This window comes from Bombyx mandarina, chromosome 13 (assembly GCF_030267445.1).
Source record: "Bombyx mandarina strain Sakado chromosome 13, ASM3026744v2".
Lineage (NCBI taxonomy): Eukaryota > Metazoa > Arthropoda > Insecta > Lepidoptera > Bombycidae > Bombyx > Bombyx mandarina.
The window spans coordinates 194,499-222,473 of record NC_143220.1 but is presented as its reverse complement, the minus strand read 5'-3'; the positions used below and the strand labels follow the sequence as shown (position 1 = coordinate 222,473).

General features: G+C 35.7%; 4 protein-coding genes across 11 annotated transcripts in view; all 4 read left to right on the top strand.

Annotated features, from left to right (window-relative positions):
• Positions 1–7: 7 nt before the first annotated feature.
• On the top strand, positions 8–2,395 carry LOC149501565 (uncharacterized). The gene is made up of 2 exons (XM_089732514.1): positions 8–17; positions 822–2,395. Exons 1-2 carry the CDS (start codon positions 8–10, stop codon positions 2,393–2,395), a joined length of 1,584 nt encoding a protein of 527 aa, XP_089588640.1.
• Positions 2,396–2,538: 143 nt separating this feature from the next.
• On the top strand, positions 2,539–4,062 carry LOC149501564 (uncharacterized). The gene has a single exon (XM_089732513.1). It carries the CDS (start codon positions 2,539–2,541, stop codon positions 4,060–4,062), a length of 1,524 nt encoding a protein of 507 aa, XP_089588639.1.
• Positions 4,063–9,898: 5,836 nt separating this feature from the next.
• _Bre3 (glycosyltransferase) lies at positions 9,899–14,082 on the top strand. 2 transcript variants are annotated; one of them, XM_028183380.2, is made up of 3 exons: positions 9,899–10,287; positions 10,744–11,548; positions 11,645–14,082. In XM_028183380.2, exons 2-3 carry the CDS (start codon positions 10,745–10,747, stop codon positions 12,215–12,217), a joined length of 1,377 nt encoding a protein of 458 aa, XP_028039181.2. In that variant the 5' UTR covers positions 9,899–10,287; position 10,744; the 3' UTR covers positions 12,218–14,082. The 2 variants fall into 2 exon arrangements, with proteins under 2 accessions (XP_028039181.2, XP_089588791.1); XM_089732665.1 differs by having other exon boundaries at positions 9,899–10,498.
• Positions 14,083–20,218: 6,136 nt separating this feature from the next.
• The window catches only part of rdgA (retinal degeneration A), a 164,464-nt gene continuing 156,707 nt past the window's right edge, over positions 20,219–27,975 (top strand). For 2 of the 7 annotated variants that reach the window (XR_016324141.1, XM_089732657.1), the window contains exon 1: positions 27,002–27,620. The gene's annotated coding sequence lies outside the window, so the exon portion shown is untranslated. Of the gene's footprint in view, positions 20,361–27,001; positions 27,621–27,975 lie in introns of those variants that run through there. The other 5 variants (XM_089732652.1, XM_089732653.1, XM_089732654.1 and 2 more) reach the window with 4 other exon arrangements.

Here is a 27,975-nt window from a genome sequence, read left to right as displayed (position 1 = left end):
ATCGAAGATGGACGCCGGTCAGTGAAAATATTGTTTTCCAGTAAGCCGTAAACCACATTCCAGTGATTTAAAGACAAATAATTTATAAATATTACAATTTGATTCCGTTTTCTGGTTGGACGGTACTATGGATGAACTTTTGAATGTTTTAGAAGATACCGCTGAGCTCTTAAACAAATCTCAAATTAATTTAAAGAAATGTCCAAAAGCCAGATTGACAAGAGGTTATGTAGAAGCAAGAATCAAATGTATCGAAGAATATTGGACTACATTTAAGCAAACGCATCTACAATTGGTAAAAATAACACCGAAAGAACAAAGACAAGAGCTACCATATTTTCAAAATGAAGATTACTTCGTGTTCGAAGATTTGTATCTCGTCTTGTTAGCCGATTTAAAAGATCTTTTGCAATCTTTCACACAAGCAGCCGCGCCGAGTACTTCAACGTCCTCAGCAAATAATTCTACGATTATTGCGGATACCGAAAACCTTGTTCGGTTACCGAGAATCGAATTACCTAAATTCACTGGAAACTATGAAGATTGGCCTACGTTTCAAGACCTATTTACCTCCTTAGTGGATAAGAACCCGGCTTTAAGTGACGTACAAAAGTTACATTATCTTAAGAGTACAGTCACCTGCGAGGCAGAAACATTATTAAAACCTGTTCAAGTCACGGAAAATAATTATAAAAAAGCATGGAATATTTTGAAGTCAAGGTATGGAAATAAAAGATTAATAATTAACTCAGTTTTGAAGAAATTATTTAATCAGAAGAAAATTAGTTCTCAGTCTGCAAATCAATTAAAAAATTTATTAGACGTCACGACAGATTGTTTGAATAATTTAGAAAATTTAAATATACCTACGACCTCCTGGGATCCTATAATTATATTCCTTGTGATACAGAAGTTGGACCTGGAGTCCCACAAAGAATGGGAGCAGACAGCTTATTCAAAATCAGAGGACGAACTACCAACTTGGGAGAATTTAAAAGATTTCCTGCAGTCAAGATACCGTACCTTAGAACTTGTATTGTCCGTGTCAGGGACTTGTAGCAGCCGTGACAAACCTGTAAGAGAACGTCCACACTTAGTCACTGCCACGACTACCACGTCACAGCCAAATGAAAGAACTTGCGTGCTCTGTAAAGAAAAACATACATTAAGTCATTGTAAGAATTTTACCAAACTGCAACCTAAAGAAAGAACTGATTATGTCAAGACCAACAATCTGTGTTTTAACTGTTTGGTGCCTGGGCATTCTGCTTACCAGTGTAAGTTACGAATGTCCTGTCGCTTATGTAGAAGACGGCATCACACTCTTCTCCACCGCCATCAAGACTCGGCACAAACTGAGGAAAGGAATCAACCGAGTGCATCTCACCACGGAGTAGAAGAGAAAGAAGAGGTTATAAATAGCATGGTGGCGTCACATCACAGTACTAAACAAAGCACAGCACTACTAGCCACAGCGATGGTTTTAGCGAGGAACGAGCATAACCAAACTGTTGTTCTTCGTGCGCTAGTAGACCAAGGTTCGCAGGCTTCATTTTTAAGCAAGAAGGCGGCTCAAATGCTCAAACTTACCAGGCAATCAGCGAGAGGAAGTATCATCGGGGTGGGATCTACTAGGACTAACGTTGATCACGTGGTTCAACTTAAGATTGGTTCCCGCTGGAATCCAAGCTTCGAAATCAACATACAAGCATATGTTATGAGTAAACAGTTGACCACGAAGATCCCCTCCAAAGCTGTAACTGTCACACATTGGCCACATCTAGAAGGACTCAACCTGGCAGATCCAGACTACTTCCAACCAGGTTCTATAGACTTACTTCTTGGTGTTAAAGAGTATGCACAGATTGTGCAACCAACACTTATTAAGGGCCCTCCAGGTTCTCCATGTGCCCAAAAAACCAACCTGGGGTGGATCCTCTTCGGAGAAATCGATAATAACCGTGAAAATGAATCATTTCTGGTCCTTCATCATCAAGTCCATATAGATCATATGTTGAAATCCCTCTGGGAAATTGACAATGATAAAAAGAGAATATTAACAAAGGAAGAAAAGCTATGTGAAACAATATATGAAAGCACACATACTAGAAATAGTGAAGGAAGATATCTAGTAAGGCTGCCATTTAATACAAATAATCCAATTTCGATTGAAGGAAATACGAAGGAAATAGCTAGAAAAAGGTTACTTCAACTAGAAAGAAGATTTAAGAAAGAAACTAAACTGAAAGAAGATTATACAAAGGTCATGCAAGAATACATAAAAGCTAACTACATGGAAGAAATACTTAAGAATGAAATAACTGAGAGAAAATCAGTATACTTACCTCATCACGCCGGGTACACGCAGACAGAGAAACTTCTAAGACACGCGTAGTATTTGATGCTTCAGCGAAGGGCTCCAACTGCGTTTCTCTAAACGATGAATTGCTTGTAGGTCCACAACTGCAAGAAGACTTAAGGAATATACTTATGAGATCGAGATTACATCGTGTTTGCTATGCAAGTGATATACAAAAGATGTACCTGCAAATATTACTTTATGAAGAAGACGCCGATCGATATCAACGCCTTTTGTGGAGAGAGAATGATACAGACCCGATTAAAGAATATCGTATGCTTCGTGTTACATTTGGTACAGCGGCGGCCCCTCACCTGGCTGTAAGAACGCTTCACCAGGTAGCTGACGATGAGGGTCGAAATCATCCAATGGCTGTTCGAATTATTAAAGAAGATTTTTACATGGACGATCTAATGTCGGGGGAAAGCAGTGCTCCTGAAGCCATAAAGAGAGCACAAGAAGTAGATAATATTCTACAGAAAGGTGGATTTGTATTATCAAAATGGTCATCCAATTCTGCTGAATTTTTGAAATCTATAGAACCAAACAAACGTACATCTCGAGCACAGTTGGATTTTAAATTGGATGGAAAAGTACAAGCCCTAGGTTTGATATGGAACCTGGGCACGGATCAATTTCAATACAAGGTTAACTTACCAGCAAGGTCAAGCAATATTACAAAGAGAGGCATACTATCTGATATTCAAAGACTTTTTGACCCACTGGGATGGATCGCCCCTAGCTTAATTTTGGCTAAGATACTCATACAAAGGCTATGGCTAGAACCGATTGGCTGGGATGACGATATTAACCAATCGCTGTTACACGATTGGCTGACAATAAGAGAAGACTTTGAAAATGTAAAAGAGATAGGTATTCCAAGATGGCTAAACACAGTAAGCACACAGATGGAAAACATCGAGGTTCATGGTTTCAGTGATGCTTCCATGAAAGCCTATGCCGCGGTGGCTTACATTCGTGTGAAGAGGGAAGATGGTTCAGTATTCACCAATCTATTAGCTGCCCGTACTAGAGTGGCACCACTCCGTACCGTGTCTCTACCACGCCTGGAGTTATGTGGAGCACTGTTATTAGCAAGGTTACTTAAGCAAATAGAAAACGCAATGCGTATACCTACTTCTAACATCTATGCATGGACAGACTCATCAATTGTTCTTGCATGGCTATCTGGTGATCCTCATAGATGGAAGACATTCGTGGCGAACCGGGTCGTAGAAATTGTAGAGAATATAAACACACACCGATGGTTCCATGTAGCTTCGGAAGAGAATCCTGCAGACATCGGGTCGCGGGGCATGCTGCTGGCGGACTTGAAACAGAAAGAGTTGTGGTGGACAGGGCCCAAGTGGTTATTCAAAAAAGAAATAATATACAGTAAGCCAGGAATAACAGAAACAGAATTAGAAATGAAACCAATAAAATTAAATACTTACCACAATGCAGAAGAACTAAAACCTTTAACCGCTCAGTTTGAAGATTTTGATACGTTACCAGAATTACTAAAAACTATTATTTACTGTAAAAGATTTCTAAGATACAAAAGTAATTTAAGTACGAGAAAAGAAATAACTACACAAGAATTAGAAGACGAACTTATCACATGCATTAAGTTAGTACAACAAGAATTCAAAGAAGAAATAGATCGGCTAAGAGATAAGAAACAAGTTAGAAAAAAAAAGTAAATTACGATCGATAAACCCATACCTGGATGAGAATCATATCCTCAGGGTGGGCGGTCGCCTTAAACATACTAACTTACCTGATGACCGAAAACACCCAATTATTCTTGGAAATAAGAACACCCTAGTACACTTGATTGTTGCTGACGCCCATATCAAGACACTACATGGAGGGGTTCAGTTAATGCTATGTTATCTCAGATCAAAATATTGGATCCTAAGGGCAAAATCAATAACAAAATTATGTCGTTTGCCGGTGGATTCCACTCGGTGAAAGGTCATCTTGTAATTTTGTCAAGATTCTCTACCAATGTCACTGTAGCAATATTATACTAAGTCTCAAGTTAAGCATATTGTATTATGATGTCTAGTATTTAAGCAACCTTTATTTCGTTTTGTAGAATATTGTTTTGAAGTCACCTTGACGTTGTAATTAGTGCAATAGTTTAGAAAGAACTTAGTAGTCCTTTGGTGGGCGGTATGTTGTTACTAACGTTATACTGTTTGCTAATTACGATATTTTACTTGTCAAAAGTGAAGTCAGTCGCACAATAAATGTCGTTGCAACCACACACAGTTTTTCTTTACGGATAGTACGCAAACTAAATTGAACCCTAATTACATCATTCAGTAAGTATATTGTTATGTGCAAAGATGATGTGATTTAGATATTATGTGAAATCTAAGACGAGTTCGTGCTTAAAATTTTCCAAGTAAACGATATGACGATTTTTAAAATTTGCTACACTGATTTTATAAAGTTGTCGTTTGCCGCAAAACATAAAGATATGGCATAGTACAGTGCCATCAGTCCATTTCTAGCATGCTGAATGTTATCGTATTTTGAGTACGTGTTTTTCTTAGACTATTACAATCTATTTTAATTGTTTTGCTGACCTAAAGTCCGTAACACACTACCGCAGTGCACCTCAAGGAAGGTGCACCGCACTATCACACCGCATGCAAATTTTAAACTTATCAAGGGACCGCCTGATAAAAAAAAAACACCTACAGAACATTTATTCGGTAATGAAATTACAAACGTCATTCCTTGTGACTTCCTCTCTAAAATCACTTAATTAATAAATATTTAACGAATTTACAATAGTGTTTTACTCATTGCGGAATAAAACTATTTTATTTAAATAGTTCCGAGGAGATTTTGTCGGTAGCCTTTTTCCCGAAATATCTAAACAGAATGTCTAAATATGTTTTGATGACATATTTTAAAGAGGTATTTATGATTAGTGTCATGATGAATAGATTCCGACCGAAAAATGGTGTCCGATATTTCGGATTCAAATATATTAAGTGTATAATCTATCTTTCGGATGAGGGCTCCATAATGAATTTAAATATATATAGATAATAGTTTTGGGGCATCGACTTTCTTGAGATCCTATAAAATATGTTTTAATTATTATTTTTGTATGTTTTAAGCATGATAAAATTAGAAATTTTATATAAGCAATCATATTAAATCGATATCAAAGTCAATAAATAATGTACAACCCAAAACAGACGGCCGAACTGACGTGACAATGACATTTGGCGCGCTAAACATGGCGGATTTTCGGCCTCATTAGACGGAGACGGAGACATTTACGTATATTCATGTTTCATTTTATGTACGCACTGAAATACTGTTATATTGTTTTCCTGCGAGTTAAAGTGCTGAGTAAGAACGAGATAGATATATGTTTATGTGTGTGCCTTCAAAATGGGTGCTATTTATATAAGCAATTGTACGTATAGAACAATATGTCGTGTCCCTACTATATAGGTCTATGTTGGGCATAGACCACTGAAGTAGGAAACCTATGGAAATGAAACGTCAACAAAAAATTCGTGCCACTGTGACGTCATCTGGTCACAAAACATGGCGGTTTTAGTGCTGCCCAAAAGATTTTAATGTTAGTAGGTTTTATCGATAAACGTTCTTGGCTCATTTTATTTTAAATATTGTTGAGTGAATGTATTTGTAGAATTTATACTATAATAGGAAGTAAGTATATTGTTATGTGCAAAGATGATGTGATTTAGATATTATGTGAAATCTAAGACGAGTTCGTGCTTCAAATTTGCCTAGTAAACGATATGACGATTTTTAAAATTTGCTACACTGATTTTATAAAGTTGTCATTTGCCGCAAAACATAAAGATATGGCGTAGTACAGTGCCATCTGCCCATTTCTAGCATGCTGAATGTTATCGTATTTTGAGTACTTGTTTTTCTTAGACTATTACAATCTATTTTAATTGTTTTGCTGACACCGTAACACACTACCACAGCGCACCTCAAGGAAGGTACGCCGCACCATTTGAATCACTCTCACTTGAGAGAGACTCAAATTTTAAACTTATCAAGGGACCGCCTGATAAAAAAAACACCTACAGTACATTTATTCGTTAATAAAATTACAAACGTCATTCCTTGTGACTTCCTGTCTAAAATCACTTAATTATTAAATATTTAACGAGTTGACAATAGTGTTTTACTCACTGCGGAATAAAAGTATTTTATTTAAATAGTTCCGAATAGATTTAGTCGGTAGCCTTTTTCCTGAAATATCTAAGCAGAATGTCTAAATATGTTTAGATGACATATTTTAAAGAGGTATTTATGATTAGTGTCATGATCAATAGATTCCGACCGAAAAATGGTGTCCGATTTTTCGGATGAGGGCTCCATAACGAATTTAAATATATATAGATAATAGTTTTGGGGCTTCGACTTTCTTGAGATCCTTTATAATATGTTTTAATTATTATTTTTGTATGTTTTAAGCATGATAAAATAAGAAATTTTATACAAGCAATCATATTAAATCGATATCAAAGTCAATAAATAATGTACAACCCAAAACAGACGGCCGAACTGACGTAACAATGACATTTGGCGCGCTAAACATGGCGGATTTTCGGCCTCATTAGACGGAGACGGAGACATTTACGTATATTCATGTTTCATTTTATGTACGCACTGAAATACTGTTATATTGTTTTCCTGCGAGTTAAAGTGCTGAGTAAGAACGAGATAGATATATGTTTTATGTATGTGCCTTCAAAATGGGTGCTATTTATATAAGCAATTGTACGTATAGAACAATATGTCGTGTCCCTACTATATAGGTCTATGGCATAGAAGGCACACACATAAACATATATCTATCTCGTTCTTACTCAGCACTTTAACTCGCAGGAAAACAAGATAACAGTATTTCAGTGCGTACTAAAATGAAACATGAATATACGTAAATGTCTCCGTCTCCGTCTAATGAGGCCGAAAATCCGCCATGTTTAGCGCGCCAAATGTCATTGTCACGTCAGTTCGGCCGTCTGTATTGGATTGTACATTATTTATTGACTTTGATATCGATTTAATATGATTGCTTAAATAAAATTTCTAATTTTATCATGCTTAAAACATACAAAAATTATAATTAAAACATATTTTATAGGATCTTAAGAAAGTCGATGCCCCAAAACTATTATCTATATATATTTAAATTCATTACGGAGCCCTCATCCGAAACATAGATTATGCACTTAATATATTTGAATCCGAAATATCGGACACCATTTTTCGGTCGGTATCTATTCATCATGACACTAATCATAAATACCTCTTTAAAATATGTCATCAAAACATATTTAGACATTCTGTTTAGATATTTCGGGAAAAAGGCTACCGACAAAATCTTTTTGGAACTATTTAAATAAAATAGTTTTATTCCGCAGTGAGTAAAACACTATTGTAAATTCGTTAAATATTTATTAAGTAAGTGATTTTAGAGAGGAAGTCACAAGGAATGACGTTTGTTATTTCATTAACGAATAAATGTTCTGTAGGTGTTTTTTTTATCAGGCGGTCCCTTGATAAGTTTAAAATTTGCTTGCGGTGCGGTAGTGCGGTGCACCTTCCTTGAGGTGCTCTGCGGTAGTGTGTTACGGACTGTAGAGTCAGCAAAACAATTAAAATAGATTGTAATAGTCTAAGAAAAACACGTACTCAAAATACGATAACATTCAGCATGCTAGAAATGGGCTGATGGCACTGTACTATGCCATATCTTTATGTTTTGCGGCAAACGACAACTTTATAAAATCAGTGTAGCAAATTTTAAAAATCGTCATAACGTTTACTTGGAAAATTTGAAGCACGAACTCGTCTTAGATTTCACATAATATCTAAATCACATCATCTTTGCACATAACAATATACTTACTTCCTATTAAAGTATAAATTCTACAAATACATTTATACTCAACAATATTTAAAATTAAAATAAACTTCAGAGGTGTCAAGGGACACCCGAATGGAACGAAGTTCCTTTCGATTAATTAGTGAAGGAATTGTAATTTATTTTTTTAAGTTATAATAATAAATTACGGCATTATGAAGAAGAGAAAAACAATACTATGAACTATATTACTATTGTTGAAACGCTATCTCGAGAAACTGTACTCATTACGCGGACCAATCGGATACGAGCAATGTCACGCGATAAGCGCCTACACGTTGATTGGTCAGAATGACGGATCTAAAAAGTGTCGTGACAACTTTTCGTAAGAATTTTTTCCGTCTAGCCCCCTTTCACAACGCGCGATAAGGAACTTCGTTCCAATAAGCCAAGAACGTTTATCGATAAAACCTACTAACATTAAAATATTCTGGGCAGCACTAAAACCGCCATGTTTTGTGGCCAGATGACGTCACAGTGGCACGAATTTTTTGTTGACGTTTCATTTCCATAGGTTTCCTACTTCAGTGGTTTTGGGTTGTACATTATTTATTGACTTTGATATCGATTTATTTTATCATGCTTAAAACATACAAAAATAATAATTAAAACGTATTTTATAGGATCTCAAGAAAGTCGATGCCCCAAAACTATTATCTATATATGAGTCGACTATTATCAAAGGCGGCAATCTGACTTTTGGACAATGATTGGTAAATCAGAAAAACGAATTATTGACTTTGTATTCCATTGGCAGTCACAAAACTCTTCGGAACGACATCTTAGATAAATAACAGGTTAACTATTAACCTTTATTTAATGCAGGTTTTGAACCGTATTCTTTGAAGGAGACGATTATATTCAAATAAATCTGTATTGACATATCAATAAAAAATTTTTGTCCAAATGTACAGATTGCCGCCTTTGATAATAGACGACTCATATATTTAAATTCATTAAGGAGCCTATTTTTCGGTCGGAATCTATTGATCATGACACTAATCATAAATACCTCTTTAAAATATGTCATCAAAACATATTTAGACATTCTGTTTAGATATTTCGGGAACAAGACTACCGACAAAATCTCTTCGGAACTATTTAAATAACATAGTTTTATTCCGCAGTGAGTAAAACACTATTGTAAATTCGTTAAATATTTAATAACGGCACGACACGAGAACCCTCTCATCGTGGCCGCCGGTAACTACATTCCCGATCCTGCGGACAGAATGGAAAGCAGTTGACGTCGCCCAAAACACGTCAACTCGGATCCTCCCGATCCACTAACGGTGCTTCTAGGTACTTCAAGCACCGGTCACCGTTCTCGTCGAACCCGTCGCTTGCGACGAAGAGCTCGACGAGTAAATTAACTCTCAGACACAGCCCACTGAGTTTCTCGCCGGATCTTCTCAGTGGGTCGCGTTTCCGATCCGGTGGTAGATTCTGCGAAGCACGGCTCTTGCTAGGGTTCGTGTTAGCAACGTCATCAGGTTTGAGCCCCATGAGCTCACCTACAAAAGTTAGGGTTACGCTGAAATAGCTTCTCAAGGCTCTCAGCTTAGGTAGGAAAAAAAAAAAAAAAGGTGGGAGTTTAATAAAAAAATGAGTATTATCTATGGTGGGAAGTTATGAATCAAAGAAAACAATAATTTTTAAAACCAAATCTTAACATTATCAACTGTCGACTACTAAGAGATTACCGTGTATTTTTTGCGCGTTGTGGTAGTGTCGACTGTCGTGATGTTAGTCAAAACTTAAAATATAAGTGTGCGTGCTGTGTAGCTTGAGGAAAATAAAATATTTTACTCAGCGTACATACAAATGGGGAAACCAAAAAACTGAATACCTATTTTTAATGTCACTCTCATTTACCAGAGTTTGTACATACCAGATTTCCTATAATTCTATATTACGAAGATTCAATTTGAAAATTTGAAAGGTCACGGTCAAGCTATTGAAGTATTACTTACACGATAACGAGGTAATTTCTAAGACTAATCATGTATTTATCCAAATTACATATTTTTTACTTTACCGATGATAGGACTGTAAACCCGCACCGGTAAGCAGTCATTCGTTCTAGGGTGGGACCGCCGTTATACAATACAATTGAGACTTCGACCTCACGTCTCAAGATGGAATACGGCATCACATTGTGGTATCTATGGGCTCCCGTAATCACTTGGCACAAGGTAGGCAAGAACACTTTACGTAATAAAATAAAATAAAAAAAGTAGTGCTTATTGATGATGAAGTCAGGAATGCTTGACTGCTTAATTATAAATAAAACACTAGTAATTTTGCTAATTAGATAAATGCTAATTAGATAACATGTTCTAGATATTTATGTAGTTTTTAATTACTTATGAGTTTAATTTAGAAATATAGAATTTCAACTAGATAGTGTTATTATATTAAAGCATAATTTTTATTTCAGAATGATCAGAGGGCGAATAAAACATTTGCTACATTGCATGCTTTTTTTACTCTTCATTTTTTTTTTCCTCGTGTTTGCTGGGGCTATTAACCTGGATGATAAAGAAAAAGAATTCATTGATCCTTGGGAGAATTATGGAGTTTTTGGTGCACTAATATTGTATATCCTGCGACTTCTGACTTTACTTACAATACCACAGGTGCTCTGCAATTTTGCTGGCCTAACTTTATTCAATGCTTTTCCTGGTAAAATTCGACTGAAAAGCTCACCATTACTTGCTCCGTTTATTTGTATAAGAGTGGTCACAAGAGGGGATTTCCCAAAACTGGTAAAAGATAATGTGAATAGGAACATGAATAAGTGTATAGATGTTGGCATGGAGAACTTTATGATAGAAGTTGTGACTGACAAAGCTATAAATTTGCCGAAACACCGAAAAGTAAGAGAAGTAGTAGTTCCATCAGATTATCAGACTAAATCCGGAGCTTTATTCAAGGCGCGAGCCCTACAATATTGTTTAGAAGATCAAGTGAACATATTGACAGAGACTGATTGGATTGTACATTTAGATGAAGAGACTCTTTTGACAGAAAATTCATTAAGGGGAATTTTAAATTTTGTTATGGATGGACAGTATCAATTTGGACAGGGTCTCATCACTTATGCCAATGAACAGATTGTAAATTGGTTGACAACATTAGCAGATAGTTTCAGAGTTGCTGATGATATGGGCAAGCTAAGGCTGCAGTTTTATCTATTCCATAAACCACTGTTTAGTTGGAAAGGATCTTATGTAGTAACACAAGTAAGTTTGTTTTTAATATGCTGCTGCCAAATTAAAATACATAGTATTAAATAGCTGTATTTGTTCTACTTCTACTTACTTCATCTTTTTTACTAGGTAAGTGCAGAGAAGAAAGTATCTTTTGATAATGGCCTCGATGGATCAGTGGCTGAAGATTGTTTTTTTGCCATGAAGGCATATAAGGAAGGCTACACATTTAATTTTGTTGAAGGAGAAATGTGGGAAAAATCCCCCTTTACTCTTTGGGATTTCATGCAGCAACGAAAAAGGTGGATTCAAGGTATACTTTTAGTGGTACATTCCAAAGAAATACCTTTAGTTAATAATGTATTCTTAGCGATTTCTTGTTACTCTTGGGTAACACTCCCACTATCAACAAGTAATGTTGTTTTGGCTGCTTTATGTCCAATTCCATGTCCTCAATTTTTAGACATTGCTTGTGGATTTACAGCAGCTGTTAACATTTATATGTACATTTTTGGAGTCATTAAGTCATTTCCTGTACACAGATTTGGACCATTAAAGTTTATACTATTTGTTGGGGGAGCTTTGGCTACTATTCCATTAAACATAGTTATTGAAAATATTGCAGTTATTTGGGGAATGTTAGGAAAAAAGCACAAATTTTATATTGTTAACAAAGAAATTAAAACACCTGTTACTGTGTGATTTTTCAGTATTTTATTGAGGAGATTACTAAATTAAACCATAAAATACATATTACTCTTTGCTAATAACTGCACATTGATATGCACAATAATTGTTATGTATTCTATACAACAATTATTATGTATTAGGAAAAATACTAATTTTAAATTTAATTTAAAAGAGGGAAACTGAATTGATTCAAAGTTATATAAAGAAAGTTTTTTTTGTTACCATTTAATTTTACTTATTGATATAAAAAATTAATATGTACAAATGGTAAAAATTATAGTACTAATTAATAATTTTTATATAATGGTAAAATTCTTAAAATGTTAAATTTTTGTTAAGCTAACTTTATAATTATTTATTGGTATTTGTTAGTTTTAGTAACAGCAGCACTTAATTTATTTTAATAGGTACACATGGTGCAATAATGTGACAGGTAGAAACTGAAAGCATACCATAAATTCATGTAAATCACATATACTCTTGTATTATACACACACACATATATATATATATATATATATATATATATATATTATATAGCAGTAGAAAATTAGAAAAGTCACAAACACCTTTGCTTGAAAAATGTTTGTAATGAAAGTTTGGATAGTAAATCTAATGAACTGCATTATAATTTTTATTTGTTAACGTTTTTAATTTTGTGGCACAAACACCAGTACAATGTATGACAATTTTCTTATGTGATAAAATATGCACTATCAATTAGACTTAATTATAATTTTATTTCCAAACAGAATTTGCAGGTCAATTCAGTACAAGATTTAATAACAAGTACGTTAATACTAGTTTTTGACTGGTCACAAAATAATAGATTGTTGAACCTAAATCACAAAGCTTATTATATGAAAACTGCTTTTAATTAGAATGTTTTGAGAACAAATTTGCATGTGAATTTTAAATTGATAATTAATTATAATTATAGCATAAAAATCTTAATTGATATTTTTAAGACCTCAGATATGTGGTATTTACTTTATTTATTTATATAGATAAACATAAGTAATTTGGTCGATTTAATGCACTGTAGTTAATGTTTGAGACTATTTGACATAATGTTAATGTTGATAAATATTAATAAAATTTTAAAATATTGGGTGTTTCGTAATATTGTTATAATTGTGTCATGGTATTTCCTAAATAAATAAATTTAAATTATGGGGCAAGAGCTTGTGTTTGGCTAATAATCTTATTTGGTCATCATTACTGGCTGATAACAAATGCAAGAGGAAAACTAGATCGAAATGACCAATATTAATTGTTATTTATATAATAGCATTATAGTACCGACTTATTCATAATTTGCGTAGGTATCTCACTAGTCATAAAATTTATAAAAATAAGTATCCGTAGGTTAATTTATTGTGGCGTGTATTTACTATTACAGTCTTTTTATTCTTCTGTGTAGGAGATTGTAAACCCACTTTGATGAAAGTTTGAAGAGTTAATATTTAAAAAAAAAAAAACTTTCAAAACAATATGTTGTGCAATTATTTTCATCCATATTCTTTTAATGAAGACATAGCATAAATCTAATTTAGTCATGTTTGAAGAATTTTTAGTATTATTGTCTGCAAAAAAGTGTTTCTACAAATGTATAATAAAAATAAGAATGTTGCGAATGATTGCTATTAATTTTGTACCTAACTAGTTGGAAGTGTTTGAAAATTGTAATTATATGATTAGTTATCTTAAATTGAATTGAAGATTGTAATTATTTTTGAACAAGTTAAATTGACTGCATATGATTTGTTTTGTTTTAGTAGTGTGACATAAAGTTACTTAAACTTATTTAGATAGTATTTAGTGAACCCCGGCTACTCTTTGCTATTATTGATGAAAAATATAAAATTTACTTCCTGTTTCATAATTTTATTCAATCACATCCTCTGTTAAATCTTAATCTGATGGTAAAGGACAAGTGCAAAGCAGGGTTAATTGAAGACAGTTTGTGAGGGCCCAATGTATCAGCGAGGTACCCTCTGACAACAACAACAACATCCTCTGTCGAGTTGTAGAAGTAAAAGACTTTAATAAACTTTAATGCAGTAGTAATGTAGATATTACTACTAAAAGAACCACACTGAAGTCGTCGTGGCCTAAGGGATAAGACGTTCGGTGCATTCGTGTTGAGCGATGCACCTGTGTTTGAATCCCGGGCGGGTACCAATTTTTCTAATGAAATACGTACTCAACAAATGTTCACGATTTACTTCCACGGTGAAGGAATAAATAACATCGTGTAATAAAAGTGAAACCCGCAAAATTATAATTTGCGTAATTACTGGTGGTAGGACCTCTTGTGAGTCCGCGCGGGTAGGTACCACCGCCCTGCCTATTTTTGCCGTGAAGCAGTAATGCGTTTCGGTTTGAAGGGTGGGGCAGCCGTTGTAACTATACTGAGATCTTAGAACTTATATCTCAAGGTGGGTGGCGCATTTACGTTGTAGATGTCCATGGGCTCCAGTAACCACTTAACACCAGGTGGGCTGTGAGCTCGTCCACTCATCTAAGCAATAAAAAAAAAACTGAATTTTGTTATTGGTTTTGTTGTAGTATGACTTTGAGGGACAATTTACTATCCTTTTTTATTGTTTATCTTGGCACATGAGAATATGGCTCACCTGATTATAAATGGGCACCTTCGATGGTATTCAGCAATGCCAGGGCCACATCCTAATTGCTACCTACTACTGAGGACTCCTCGAATCTCGAACAAGAAAAACGTCAAGGCCCTCAGAAAGTCTTGCAAAGAGGGGTTCATTTCAAAGTCGTACCTACCTATTCAAAAGCACGATTCCTGAGAACAGGATTACCGACAATCTGAATGGCTCTTTCGTATTGAGTTAAATGGGACCTGGTGTTTGAGAGCACCAGCCCAGAAATGGCTGCATTGCCAAGCCAACTTCGATTTAACTTCCCAGCTAAAACCAGATTCCAGATTCCATTACTCTCGGGATACATCCTAATGAAGGTGTAAGCCAAATTTTTTCAAAATTTTTCATTATAAGATACAATAGTCTGTAGTAATAATATTAGAAAGGAATGGATTAGAAAATACATAGCTTATTGAACGAAAAAAATCCAACTTTATCTACTTTCTCTGACGTGGCAATATGTCCGACCGAAGCGCCCTCACGCTCTCCGACCTCCTCACAGATGTAAATATCAAACACAAGTTCGGAAGATGTATGTATGTTATAATAGTAAATGATACCGATGGAAATTACTGGTAACATTTGCCTCGCAGTCGTAAGTTTTGGTAGTATCTTAATTACTTTGCCTGTCCAACCCTATTTCCTAAGCCCTAGTCCTAGTGGCTCTCCGAATTACGGCTAGTAAGAAAATATATGAGACTGGCATATGATATATGAGACTGATAATTGAAAACACTTGAATCGTAAGCAATTATCATACCTTTATAGTGTCATTCGGTCTTCATAAATACAGTTCTATATCTTATCAAAGTTGTAAGGTACTTAATCATTTTTCCATTGTTGTTCAAAGGTTTATCTATTATAAGTTATGGGAGGGGGAAGATTACAATGTGAATAGTTTTGATTTATCAGTAAAGTTAGTAAAGCAGAATCCAGTTAAATGCTAGGTCATGATTCGATATTTGTAGTCGGTAAATATTACGACCAATTTTTCTCTTTTTTTTTTTACTAAATGGAAATCGGCTTTGCGATTCAATGGTTACCAAAGTCAAATTTATGAAATCCTCAATTACTAATATACATTTAAATACATTTATTATGAAAGGAATGAATGAAAGGGAATGAAACAAGATGAGATGAAATGAAGTAATATGAAATCATATCTTAGTAGAATGGTTGGAATTTACTGTCTTCGGAGATTTTTTGACCATTTATAAATAAATATACGATAAAAAAGATAATACTAACATTAGTATAAATTGTATTATGACTAATACGAAATCCGGCTTATACAATGATTGAAATTGCACACTGATTATTCTTTCAATTGGAATTTGATAAGAATATGATGAATAAACAAGAGATAAATTAGGCGCACGTTAACACCTGTTTACCGGTTTTAACCAAAAATTATGACAATTGATTTAGGGCATGTCCTGTACATCGACGATAAGCACCGAGCTTCAAATCTTGTCTTATAATACGCAACAGAGTCCTTGCGGGAATCTTCATTTCTCGCGATAAAATTTTATTCTTCTTAATAGGGTTTCGTCGAATTCTGGCTTTAACAGCATTAACGGCCTTTTAGTTCTAAGAGCACGCGGCCGCCGCGATCTTTTCTGGTCTTCGACAGACGACGTGATGTTGTATCTGTTGATAGTACGATATAGGAATATACGGCCGATTTGGTTATTACTGGTGGTAGGAACTCATGCAAGTCTGCACGGGTAGGTACCACCACCCTGCCTATTTCTGCCGTTAAGCAATAATGCATTTCGGTTTGAAGGGTGGGGCAGCCGTTGTAACTATACCGAGACCTTAGAACTCTTATCTCAAGGTGGGCGGCGGTGGTTTGCGTTGTAGATGTCTATGGGCTCCGGTAACCACTTAGCACCAGGTGGGCCGTGAGCTCGTCCACCCATTTAAGCAATAAAAATAAATAAATAAAACAAGCTTTTGAATGGTCTGGAATTTGACCGACGGCTCCATACCCACTTTGTGCAAGGCGATCACTGCAATCCTATTTTCTTTAACATCCCATTCTATATTTTAATTTGATGAGTCTGCCCGTCTTGCTACCGCTGGGGTGGCGCATGTCGTCGGCAAAATCAGGAGATTGGGCGCTCAGTAAATCCGAGGCCATGTGGTTCCACAGGCCCCGGAGAGTGCCACCTGTCGATGCCCATATCGTGGTTGGAGGCGCCCGTATCGGGGTCGGGGTGCAGTTGAAGTACCTCGGCCTCATTCTGGACAGTCGTTGGACCTTCCGTGCTCACTTTCAGAATCTGGTCCCTCGTTTGTTGGGGGTGGCCGGCGCGTTAAGCCGGCTCCTTCCCAACGTTGGGGGGCCTGACCAGGTGACGCGCCGTCTCTATACAGGGGTGGTGCGATCAATGGCCCTATACGGGGCGCCCGTGTGGGGCCAGTCCCTGGCCGTAGCGGGGGCCAGGAAGGCGGATATCGCCCAAGCCCTGGCCCTCTAAATGTTTCGGGTCTACCTCACATGTCGGCCTGGGGACCGGCGAAGGGGGCCTAAGAAGACGACGTGTAAGCTGCTCTGCACGCGTTTTATGCAAGAGCATCCGGGTGATGGAAGGCCGGCTATCCTCGAGCCACGCTGGTTCTGACCCAGCGGGGTATTCCGTAGGATAGACCATTCTAACCGGCGCCATCTAGGCGGGCTTCGGGTAGCCTGCCGACCGAGAGGGCTGGTGGTCGTGGCGCCGACGACAGCCAGTCCGGCGTGCCGAGGGGGAGGGTGATGGGAGAGATGTGCTCCGCACTAAACGCTTCACTTTCCCCCCTTTGCCTTTTCATGAGTTCTGTCTCATGCGAGGTTTGGATGCTGGTTGTTGAGCGACAGGAGGTTTTGGTCAGTTCAACTCCGACATGCCCCGCCCTCCATCCCCAGTGGAGGGTGGAAGTCTGGCGATTTACTCCTGACCTGACTGAAAAAAGGTATAGGGAGTGCCCTGAGGTATTTTTTTAAATGAGCACATTATCATTTCTTTTTTTACAGAACACTACCAGGCCGCAGTTCATCCCTTCTATCGGACCACCGGGCTTATCGGCAGGATGTTTCCAAAGACTATAAAATATTTCGATACCGCGCACTATCTGTCTCCCGAATCATCCTCCTAAACTTTATGACGCTGTCTAACGCTAACGGTTGATAACTGTTAGTTTTAAAAAAAGCACCTAAATATTTAAGTCAGTTTTGAAATGTATTCAGTGAATAATGGTCGGGTCTTATCAAGAATTACAAAACATTTTGTGGCTTCAAGTCTTTAGTTCTGTGGTCTTTTCCCTGATTTTTTTAAAACTACAGGTTTCGCACCGTCGTAGTCTTAAGAAATATTATATTTAAGTGTATTTCCATTTTTATTCAATGAATCATATAGATTGGATAGTTTGATCATTCAATCAACAAATGAGCTTTAATTTCGTTTTTATTCTCTATAGTAGTCTTCAGAGGAAAATCAGGAATTATCGGCGACGAGCAGATGATTGTGGAGATTAAGGGTAACCTGTAATGAGATTAGCACCATTGTACCAATCTTAATGCTGGCTTCTCTAAAATCTAAATTGGACAACAAAAACAACAGTTTTTTTATTGCAATCTAAACATGCACTTGACAGTTGGTGGTCACTGTCGCTCAAAAACAACAGTAATGCCAGAAGCACAACCAAAATAGATCAGCCTTTTACAATTTATTCCTGAAACTATACTAAATTATACTCTTCTGTAGTAGGCTCTAATTAGTTTCAGAATAAGTATTTATTTTAAATTACATTATCTACTACGCAGACATACTAATGATTCACTCGGTGCTAAGTATTTACCGAAACCTTTAAACATAGTGAGTGCCTCAGCCCACATTGAATAAATAAAATCCTAATTCAATACTTTACTATATGTATGAGTAGAAAAATGAATATTATTTTAGCTCCATAGTAAATGTAGGTATTATATTTTATGGTTGCAATTAAATACTTACATTGAAGTACTGATACAGTTCATAAGTAAACAATCACTAGGCTATTACGGTGAGTAGGTACTCTGATCGAAGGCAATCTATTAAAAGTTTGTGGACAAGCGACCGTTGTGATTGATTGAACAGCTTATTTTATTAGCTTTACGTGTCACAGGGGGCTAATAGAGCAGGATTCGTTAGGCGATGGACTTTCCGATTTTTAAATCTTCAGATCTAAATGTAGGTCCCATAACAAAATTATATTCGGTTTTTTGGGCCGACAGGGTAAAACGCCATGTCAACTCGTTTTTAGCTGAATATTTTATTTTAAGGAAAAAAAATTCATAGAGATATTGTAAGGATATCTTAGCTTCTTTACTAAAATTATAAATGTGAAAGGACATAAATTAGATTGGATCAATCATGTAAAATGGCCGTTAAAATTTTACGTAAATAATATTATTTATAATCTGGATTAACATATATAATAATTCTTATCATAGTGTAAAATATGACGCGGGCAACTCCTAGCTAATTAGCTATTTATAATGAATATGACAGTGTGTTCGCTGGTTCATTACTTTATTAAACAACGGCTCTACAAATCGACTGGTAGTTTATGCACCAGAGAGTGATAGAAGCAACTTTTTAATGCGGAAAAACAATATGTTTTATTATTTTTTAAATACAAATTGAACGCGGGGGAAACCACGGAGCAAGCCCGGTTTTGTTATAATTTAATTAATCTGAAGTATTCGTGTTGCAGCCTTGGTAATATTATACGTATGTAGTTATTTATGACTTATATTTGATAGATATAACGGCAATCGAAATATGACGAAATTGTTTCTGACGTAAATTCTATTAACCGATCAAAAGATAGGAAATAATTTTGATTTTCAAATTCCTATGTTGAAAATTAATATCGGTTACTTTATTCAAAATAATGTATTCTTTCTTATTCTTATAATAGTTAAAAAAAATCTGTTATTAGTTTTGTTTAAACAATGTTTTATTTTAAGGTAATTATTAATTTTTAAAGTAAACTCATGGGTCATCTGAATTCTGCATTTCATCAAACTTCAAACAAATTGTTCAAACAAACTCAGACCAATCTAGACTCTTCCATTAATAAGCGGATCTGTATAAAATATGTATGTATCACAGGCAAGTCATTCTTTAAAGGGATTACTTCGACGAAGCCTTAACTGTGCGTTCGTGACCTGTTTGCTGTCGATGGCGCATGCTTATATGCTTGATGTTGTCTGTAAGTTAACTTCGCTTAATTTAATAATAGTACTTGTAGTAATGGTAATCTTTTACCAAGGGCGAAACATGCCAGTCCGCGTTATCGGTTCGTTGAGACTCGCTGGGTTGCTGGTCGTCAGCCACTGTTGTGGAGATGAGTGAAGTTCCAGAAGTGGTAGTGGAAAATTGTAATGGAGTGACCGAAGAGAACGATTCACTTAATGATGACGTTGACGTTGCGAATCAGAACGGAGATGATGGGTATGTTGTCTTACACGAGTATGTTTAATTATATGTAGGAATTTAATGAAAAACAAAACTGGGTTTGTTCATTCCACGCTAAATGTCCATCTAATTAGATAGATTTCATCGCTAAAATAGTAAAAGCTTGCTAACTCAGTCATGAACTGTATGTAGAACAGTGATTCCCAAAGTGGTCTATGTAGGATGTAATGGAATTGTGACAAATTTGATGATTACTGATGAATAAATACTACCATATGGAAATACTCAATAATCGTCGCCAGTAAAAAGTTAGTCTTGTTCTTTTCGTTGTATGCAAAATAACAGAATTTAATAATAGCTTAAGAACTGAATCTGTTTTTGAATTAACTATAATGCGAATTAATACGTTAAGCCAGTAATTTATTGCTGTTTAGCTTTCGGGGAAGTTTCCCTCACGCCTTGTATATATGTAGTGCTATGGAATGAAAAACTTTCGTTTCTATAAAAGGTATGAGTCACGTTTGGTATTTTTGATAGAATAACGTGATAAATCTATGAGATCCCAAAACATGTGAAGGTTATTTTCGAACGATAGCAAGTTTGAATTACATTTTTCTATTTTGTAGATTGGCCATTAACCCCAAATTCGGCTGCCGTGTTCATTTTCCGAGTGACGTCATGAAACCGTGAGTTATCCCACTCGCACTGTGATGAATGTCCTGGTGTCGACACAGCGCCCGTGACGTCTCTATCCCTATCCCTATAGCGCTTTGACGTAGTTATTTGCACGCGAAAGTAATGCTTGCATCACTCATTTACAATCTTAAGTGACGCACGCTCCAAATGAATACGACATCATCCTTATCAAAATAGGTAAGTTTTAATGCGATAAAAGTAAATTTTCGAAATAACTAATTGTAATGTAATAATAAGTTTTCTATTTATAGTTTGTATAAATATTAGTTGATGGAATTCGATAAAATTTGCTATGCTATGATAAAATTCTGTTTCTAATCTTGAAACAGAATTTTATCATAGCTTTTACTTGTAATGTGTCCATGAGTACAGACTGACAGTTAGAAATTGAGTAACATTGCTTATGGCATGGATTAGTTTTTAATTTGTCATCGAAATCTAATTAATAAAGAATGTTCGAAAGCAATCGCCGTCCTCGTGACCAACATGTATTTAAATTAACTAGATTCAGTTAATAAAAATCAAACCCGTAAAATAATTTACGTAATTACTGCCGTAATTTATGAGCCAGCACAGGAAGGTATCCTGCTTTGACGTGTATATAATCAAAGGTATCCTGCCTATTTCTATCCCGAAACGGGCATGCGTTGGGATTTGAAGAGTTTTTCTCATTATACTACAAATCTGATTAAAGAGCTTAGGTTACATACCTCAAGGTACCGACCTCCACGTTGCTTTCACGCTGTGAGTCCATAGACAGATCCGATAACTACTTAACAACAGATGGTTTACGCGTCTAAGCAAAGATTTAATAAAAAAGGTGATTACTGTATTTTTTATGTGTATAGCTACCCATTGTAAGTATTTACTAAACCAATATATGTATAATAATATTTTTCGTGTTTCTCTTAACATTGTACTTGGAGACTTACAATGGGCCATTATTAACATGTTCGTAAATAAAATAAGTGATGACCATGAATACTACAGTATATACATATACGACCATCCTGTTTGTTTCTGCCGCGATGTATTTAGCGTTTCTGCTTGATGTCTATTAACCATTAAAGCGAAACAAACACAGCTGAGTGTCATTCGAATAAAAAAATTAAACATTAAAATTTTTAGTACGTATGTATACCAATCTCTGCTTTCGTGGTACGTGTAATCCTAGTTTGGGGCCAGATGACCTTGTATGATTAATAACCCTTACATTAGACGTCTTCAGCTGTAACACTAGGAGCAGACTTAGGGACCAAGATAACCGCACTTGCGGAACCCGGCAGAATATGACGTGCTACCTAACCTAAACATCATCCCGCTGAGTTTCCTGCCGGATCTTCTCAGCGAGTCGCGATTCCGATCGGGTATTAGATTCATTCGCGAAGCAGTTGTACTTGAGTTGTTTGGTGTCCTTTGGAGACGCTCGGGCAGCTGTTAGCAAATCCCACTCCTCCTGGCTCAGCCTTTGCTCGCTCACCTGCCTGGTGAAGCTGGAGAGGCCTCTTGGCCATCAATAATCACATTTTCATAAAAAAAAAATGACCTGTGATTTATCCTTGATTAATTATTAATTATTTATATGGATTTAAGGTAGGGCGAATTTCATCGTTCATAACAGAGCTAATAATATTATACTACTTGAAATATTATTTTCTTTTACAGGTAAGTTAAAGGAGGGCGGAGGGCTTAAAGATTTATTGGAAATTCGATATTTTACGGGTCACAAAGCAGTGAGTAACAACCGTTTTCACGCTCAATGGTGCGTTATGTTTTGATTTAGTGTGTTTATATACTTATGCATACAGGTTTTCGAGAGTTGAAGTACTTTTAAAACTTGTATTTTTACGGGTCTATTATAGAAATAGTTGTCCAAGCAGACCTATCGATTCGATATCTGACTTCTGACTGATTTGGACAGAGTTCAAGTTCCCTTTGTGGATGGCATTTGCATTCTCGGAAACGGAAACGTACAATCTTTTTTCTCGGATAAGATAATTATTATCGATTAAGTACTCGCGTACGCGAAATAGTGGGTGCAGCCGATTGAAAGAAGGACAAATACGTGCACGGTTTACCGAAAAAGCTTAAGCTGAGAGCAGAGGTATCTATTGCCTGACGCAAATTAACATGTTTTCGTTTTAAATTTAACCTTTAACCTCTGCATTCATGCTCTCTTGTGTTACATTATTTTATTGTCATTAACTGAAAGTCTGTTGGTCGGCCAAACGAGATGTGCTCTTAGTTGGGTCGTAGTTGGATTGAAGTTCCAGTTCGTAATGCGAAACCGACTCAAATTGAGAATTTGTGGAGATCTTTATCTGATTTATTTCTTTTTTGTTTCTGATGATTACATCAAACCGTTGTTATTGAAAACCACAAATAAAGTATTATTACGTTTTATGATCATACTGTTTTTTTTTACTGAAGTGAACCGCCAAAATAAATTGAAGCTGTTTATTTATAGGTAGTAGGGCGTTTTGCGAGTCAATACGGGGAAGCACTGCGTTGCCTATTTCTACCGCGTACCTATTTGCTGCAGTAATCACCTTAATATGAGGTAGACTTGTTCCCCCAGTCTATCCAAATAAAAGTATATTATACATATTTTATAAAAAAATAGATTTCCACGGTATTGTAAGCACTAAACTAACTGTATTTGTGTATATCGAAATCTTATACTAAAGTAATAATTAGTCCGTCATAAAAAGGGAAAAATCCAGAAGCCACCACATCCTGAGTCCAAAGGAACCCGTTGTTTTCTTTATAGATTAAGTATCCTTATCATCAAATTTTCCAAGTTTTCAATCTTAAACTGAAAATGGCATGATAAAGGCGTTGTAAGGTCAAATTGGTGGTTAAACTCTGTCTACATAGTTGAAAACAAGTTCATCGTCTACTTGTGAATCATGTTTACATTTTACTTTAGCTTTCAAACGACTTGTACGAGTATAAAAATATGCTAAAAATGATGCTTAATAACATTGACTCAACATATTTCGTAAAATTTATTTTCTTTAGCGCTCTGTGGGAAAGAAAATTGAATCAGTAAATGTTAAGGTAAGGTATGTGTAAATGTTAAAGGTCTGTGCATATTTGAAGACGAAAAATATAACGCACTAAGAATTGTCAGGTTAACAGTATGCAATCAATAATAAATAAATAAAATATAGCTTCGAAAAGAAAAGGCAAAGGAAATTGTCTAAAAAAATGATTTGGTTTGATATCTTTCAATGCTTATAATTCTGTGCGCAAATGGAATCCATTGAACGATCCGTAGCAATGATTGTAGCACATGTTATTCGAGGAATAATACATACATATGTATGATAGCTCTACATAATTTTTCAGTGATGCACTGCAGCTTTTTTAAATTTGAGTTTTAACGGATTCCAATCTGTTATAGTCCCGATAAGGTTAAAAGCATTACCTCTGACCTTTTGGAGTCCCCACCAATTTCTAGAAATTGCAAAATTAGAAGAGCTAATGTGAAGTCTTAAACAAAAGCCGCATGAGTTCGCGTCACGTAAGCCCTGTATGTAGTCATTAACAATCGAAGTGGGACGACTTTACCCTAACTAAACCCAAAAGGCTAGAATGTTATTTGGGAACACTCGATCCCAAAGGGAAGACTTTACTCGCAGTGGGAATTCTTGTACAGTAACTATCGGAGAAAATATATTTTAAGGCCAATAGGTTTTCTCGTCACCAAAACAGAAGGCATACGAAGGTGTAAAGTTGCTTTTGCTACATTCAGCTCCCTGAAACAAGATACTCGGAGAGACCTAGTGTCAATATTTACAAAGCCCTATCGAATGGATAAGGCAGGCTGATGTGATAATCTAAAATCGTTCAAGCGATCTAGTTCCTATTTTTCTCTTATGAAGTAAAAATTCTGCAACAGCAAACATTAAGCTCCAATATTTCTTTTCAGAGGTACCGCGGTAAAAAATTGGAACAAACTCAAAGTAAATGTTTCCATTATTTTGTTTCAGTTTATTGGTTTTTGGGGATGACAAGGTCAAGCTAATGGTTTTTATCACTTGGTTCCCGTTTAAATATACATTCACATTTTGCAACATACCATCAGAACCTAAGATAATAACTATTAGGTTTGACATTAGGGAGTTATCTACATATTAATACGTGAAGGAAAAACTTTGTATCCCTTTTTATGAAAAATTGCGCGGACGGAGGAGTATGAAATTTCCCACACTTATAGAAAATATAGAGAAGGAGTGCCGAATGCTATTTTTTTAAAATTATGCTTAAAAAATACATTAAGTCGATAAAAAACACATTACACACACTACCATGTATTTGACGCACACACGCATGCATACTATTTATTTATTGTCAAATTCTTGTTCTTGACGTCTGTGGTCAAATTGAGAATAGATTAAATGTTTTGTCTTTAATAACATTTTTCTATAGTGTAGTCTTGGCGAAATTTGTGATTATAGAAGTATAATAGTCTTCATCAATAAAATCATAATAGTGTAAAAACTTATATTTCAATTAATTATAGTCGAATTTCGACTACCAGTACATCACTAGTTATAATAAATTTTAATGCCAAATGAAATTGTTGCTTTCGACTACCTATCCAACAAAATACATTTAAAGTTTCGACCTCATGTCTCAAGATGGGTCAAAGCATTTTCTTTGTGATGTGTGTAGACAGTGAACTCATCTTGATCAATCTATCCAGAGTATTAAAAAGAACAATATAATAGAAATTACTGGTGGTAAGACGTAATATTTACGAACCTATTACTGGTGGCAGGACCTCTTGTGAGTCCGCATGGGTAGATACCACCACCCTGTCTATTTCTGCCGTCAAGCAGTAATGCCTTTCGGTTTGAAGGGTGGGGCAACCATTGTAGCTATACTGAGACCTTAGAACTTAAATCTCAAGGTAGGTGGCGGCATTTACGTTGTATATGTCTATGGGCTCCGGTAACCGCTAAACACCAAGTGGGCCGTGAGCTCGTCCACCCAACTAAGCAATAAATAAAAAAAAATTGTTTTGAACAGTTTTTTAAAATGCTTTTATTGTTATGGATGCACGAGCTCACGGCCTATCTGGTGTTAAGTGGTCACCCGAACCTATAGGTATCAATCACGTTAATTCCGGCACCTACCTTGAGACATGATTTCTAAGTTTTAGTTTTCATAGTACAATGTTGTCCAACCCTTCATGCTGCAACTGCATTACTGCTTCACGCAGAACATTTTACAGTAAATTTAGTTAAGTTTTTAAGTTAAAACGCGTAGACCTATGTTTAAAATGATATCCAGATATATTATTATAATTTGTGATGCTAAGATTAAAATAAATATTTTATTGAACACATTGTTACATGCGGTATTTTAATGTATTTATACATTAAAAATATAAGTTTACCTGAATAAATAATAATTAAGGAAAAAGGTAGGTATGTACTTTAATTAAATTTGTTAATTAAGTTAGTGTTATTTTTCGTACTTCGCTTCCTACTCCGATCTCTCATTTATAATCATCTAATAAAGAGACCTAAAATAAAATTTCAATAGGGATACAGATACCACGTTTCATCCGGCCGTTTTAAAGGTAATTTTAATTGCTAATGAGTTGGTACAAAATTATACGTTAAATTGAAATTGTTCAACAAACTCTGAATTCTGAATACTTGAAGTTTATTGTTTAGAAATTTAACTGTTTCGGAGGAACTTTATGCGTTACTTAATTATGTATAATAGTCAAATATTTATATGGATTTCAGTAAGTTGATACTCTAAACAAAAAGTAAAATACGACTACGAGTATTTATTTTCAGACAAAAAACCTTTTTTCAAAAGGATTGTGTGGGCAATTAATGGTTAGGTTTAAATTAGCAATAAATTCAGAGTATAATTTCGAAATACACCCGACACAATTATAATATAGCTCTGAGATATATAGAATACAGAATATAGTATATAGAATAACTCACCTACGCAGACGAAAGGTAGCTAAATATCTATCATTTAAATAACAACGCAGACACCGAAATTCATCTGTTTGTGTTGTTACCGGCGTATGTTATTAGCAGTCGAAGACAGGTTTTATTACGTCATGATTGTGTTTTGGCGATTGTTTAATGTTAACCCTAAAATAAGTTCTTGGAAATATGTCTGTGTAGGCGTCGAAGCGTCATCTTTCCATGTGTTCGCGTGGACTTCAACAAACACTTGGCCGTACTTAAAAGTGCGGGAAGCTATGTGAGGAACTTAAGGCATTGGGCAGAGGAGGGGCTGCGGGGCGCGGTTGCCCGCCCAACATGAGCGACAGTCAGCCGCCAGTCGGCTCCTCGTTCCCTGGTGAGCGACCGTTCTGGCTGCCACGGGTCCGATATCGCGCGGTTTTCGTAAACATAGTTCGCGGACCGCGGACGCGAGTATAATCGTGTATTGTTTTCACGGCATTCGTGTGAAGGCCAGTTGTGTTTGCTCGACAGTAATCATTGACGGCTTAAAATCGAGATATAAGCGTTGTTCTAGCGCCATGTGTGCTGATCACCAAGGTGCGACTTCGGCCGGTTGACCACACACGCACACGCACCATCACCACGCATACTGGTAAGTAGGTACATTTGTATTTTAAATGTTTGTGTGTTTTTACGCATTTTATAATAAATTTGTATTCTGCCACTAGGAATAATGTAGCATCGTAAATAATACTTCAAGTGAAGGAACTTGCCGTTTTAGGGAAACGCTACGGCACCTAGAGGTGTGGGATTACGACCTTTGTTTCCTTAACAATTGTTAACATCATTATTTTGTAGTTTTAGAAAATTGTTTCTTAAATTAGTAAATTTTATAATACTTAAAATATTTTCAGTAATTAATAAGTTGGGTTAAGTATTTACAAAACTATTTTTAGCATTCGACTTTGACACTTAGACAAAATATATAGACACATTCGACATAAAAT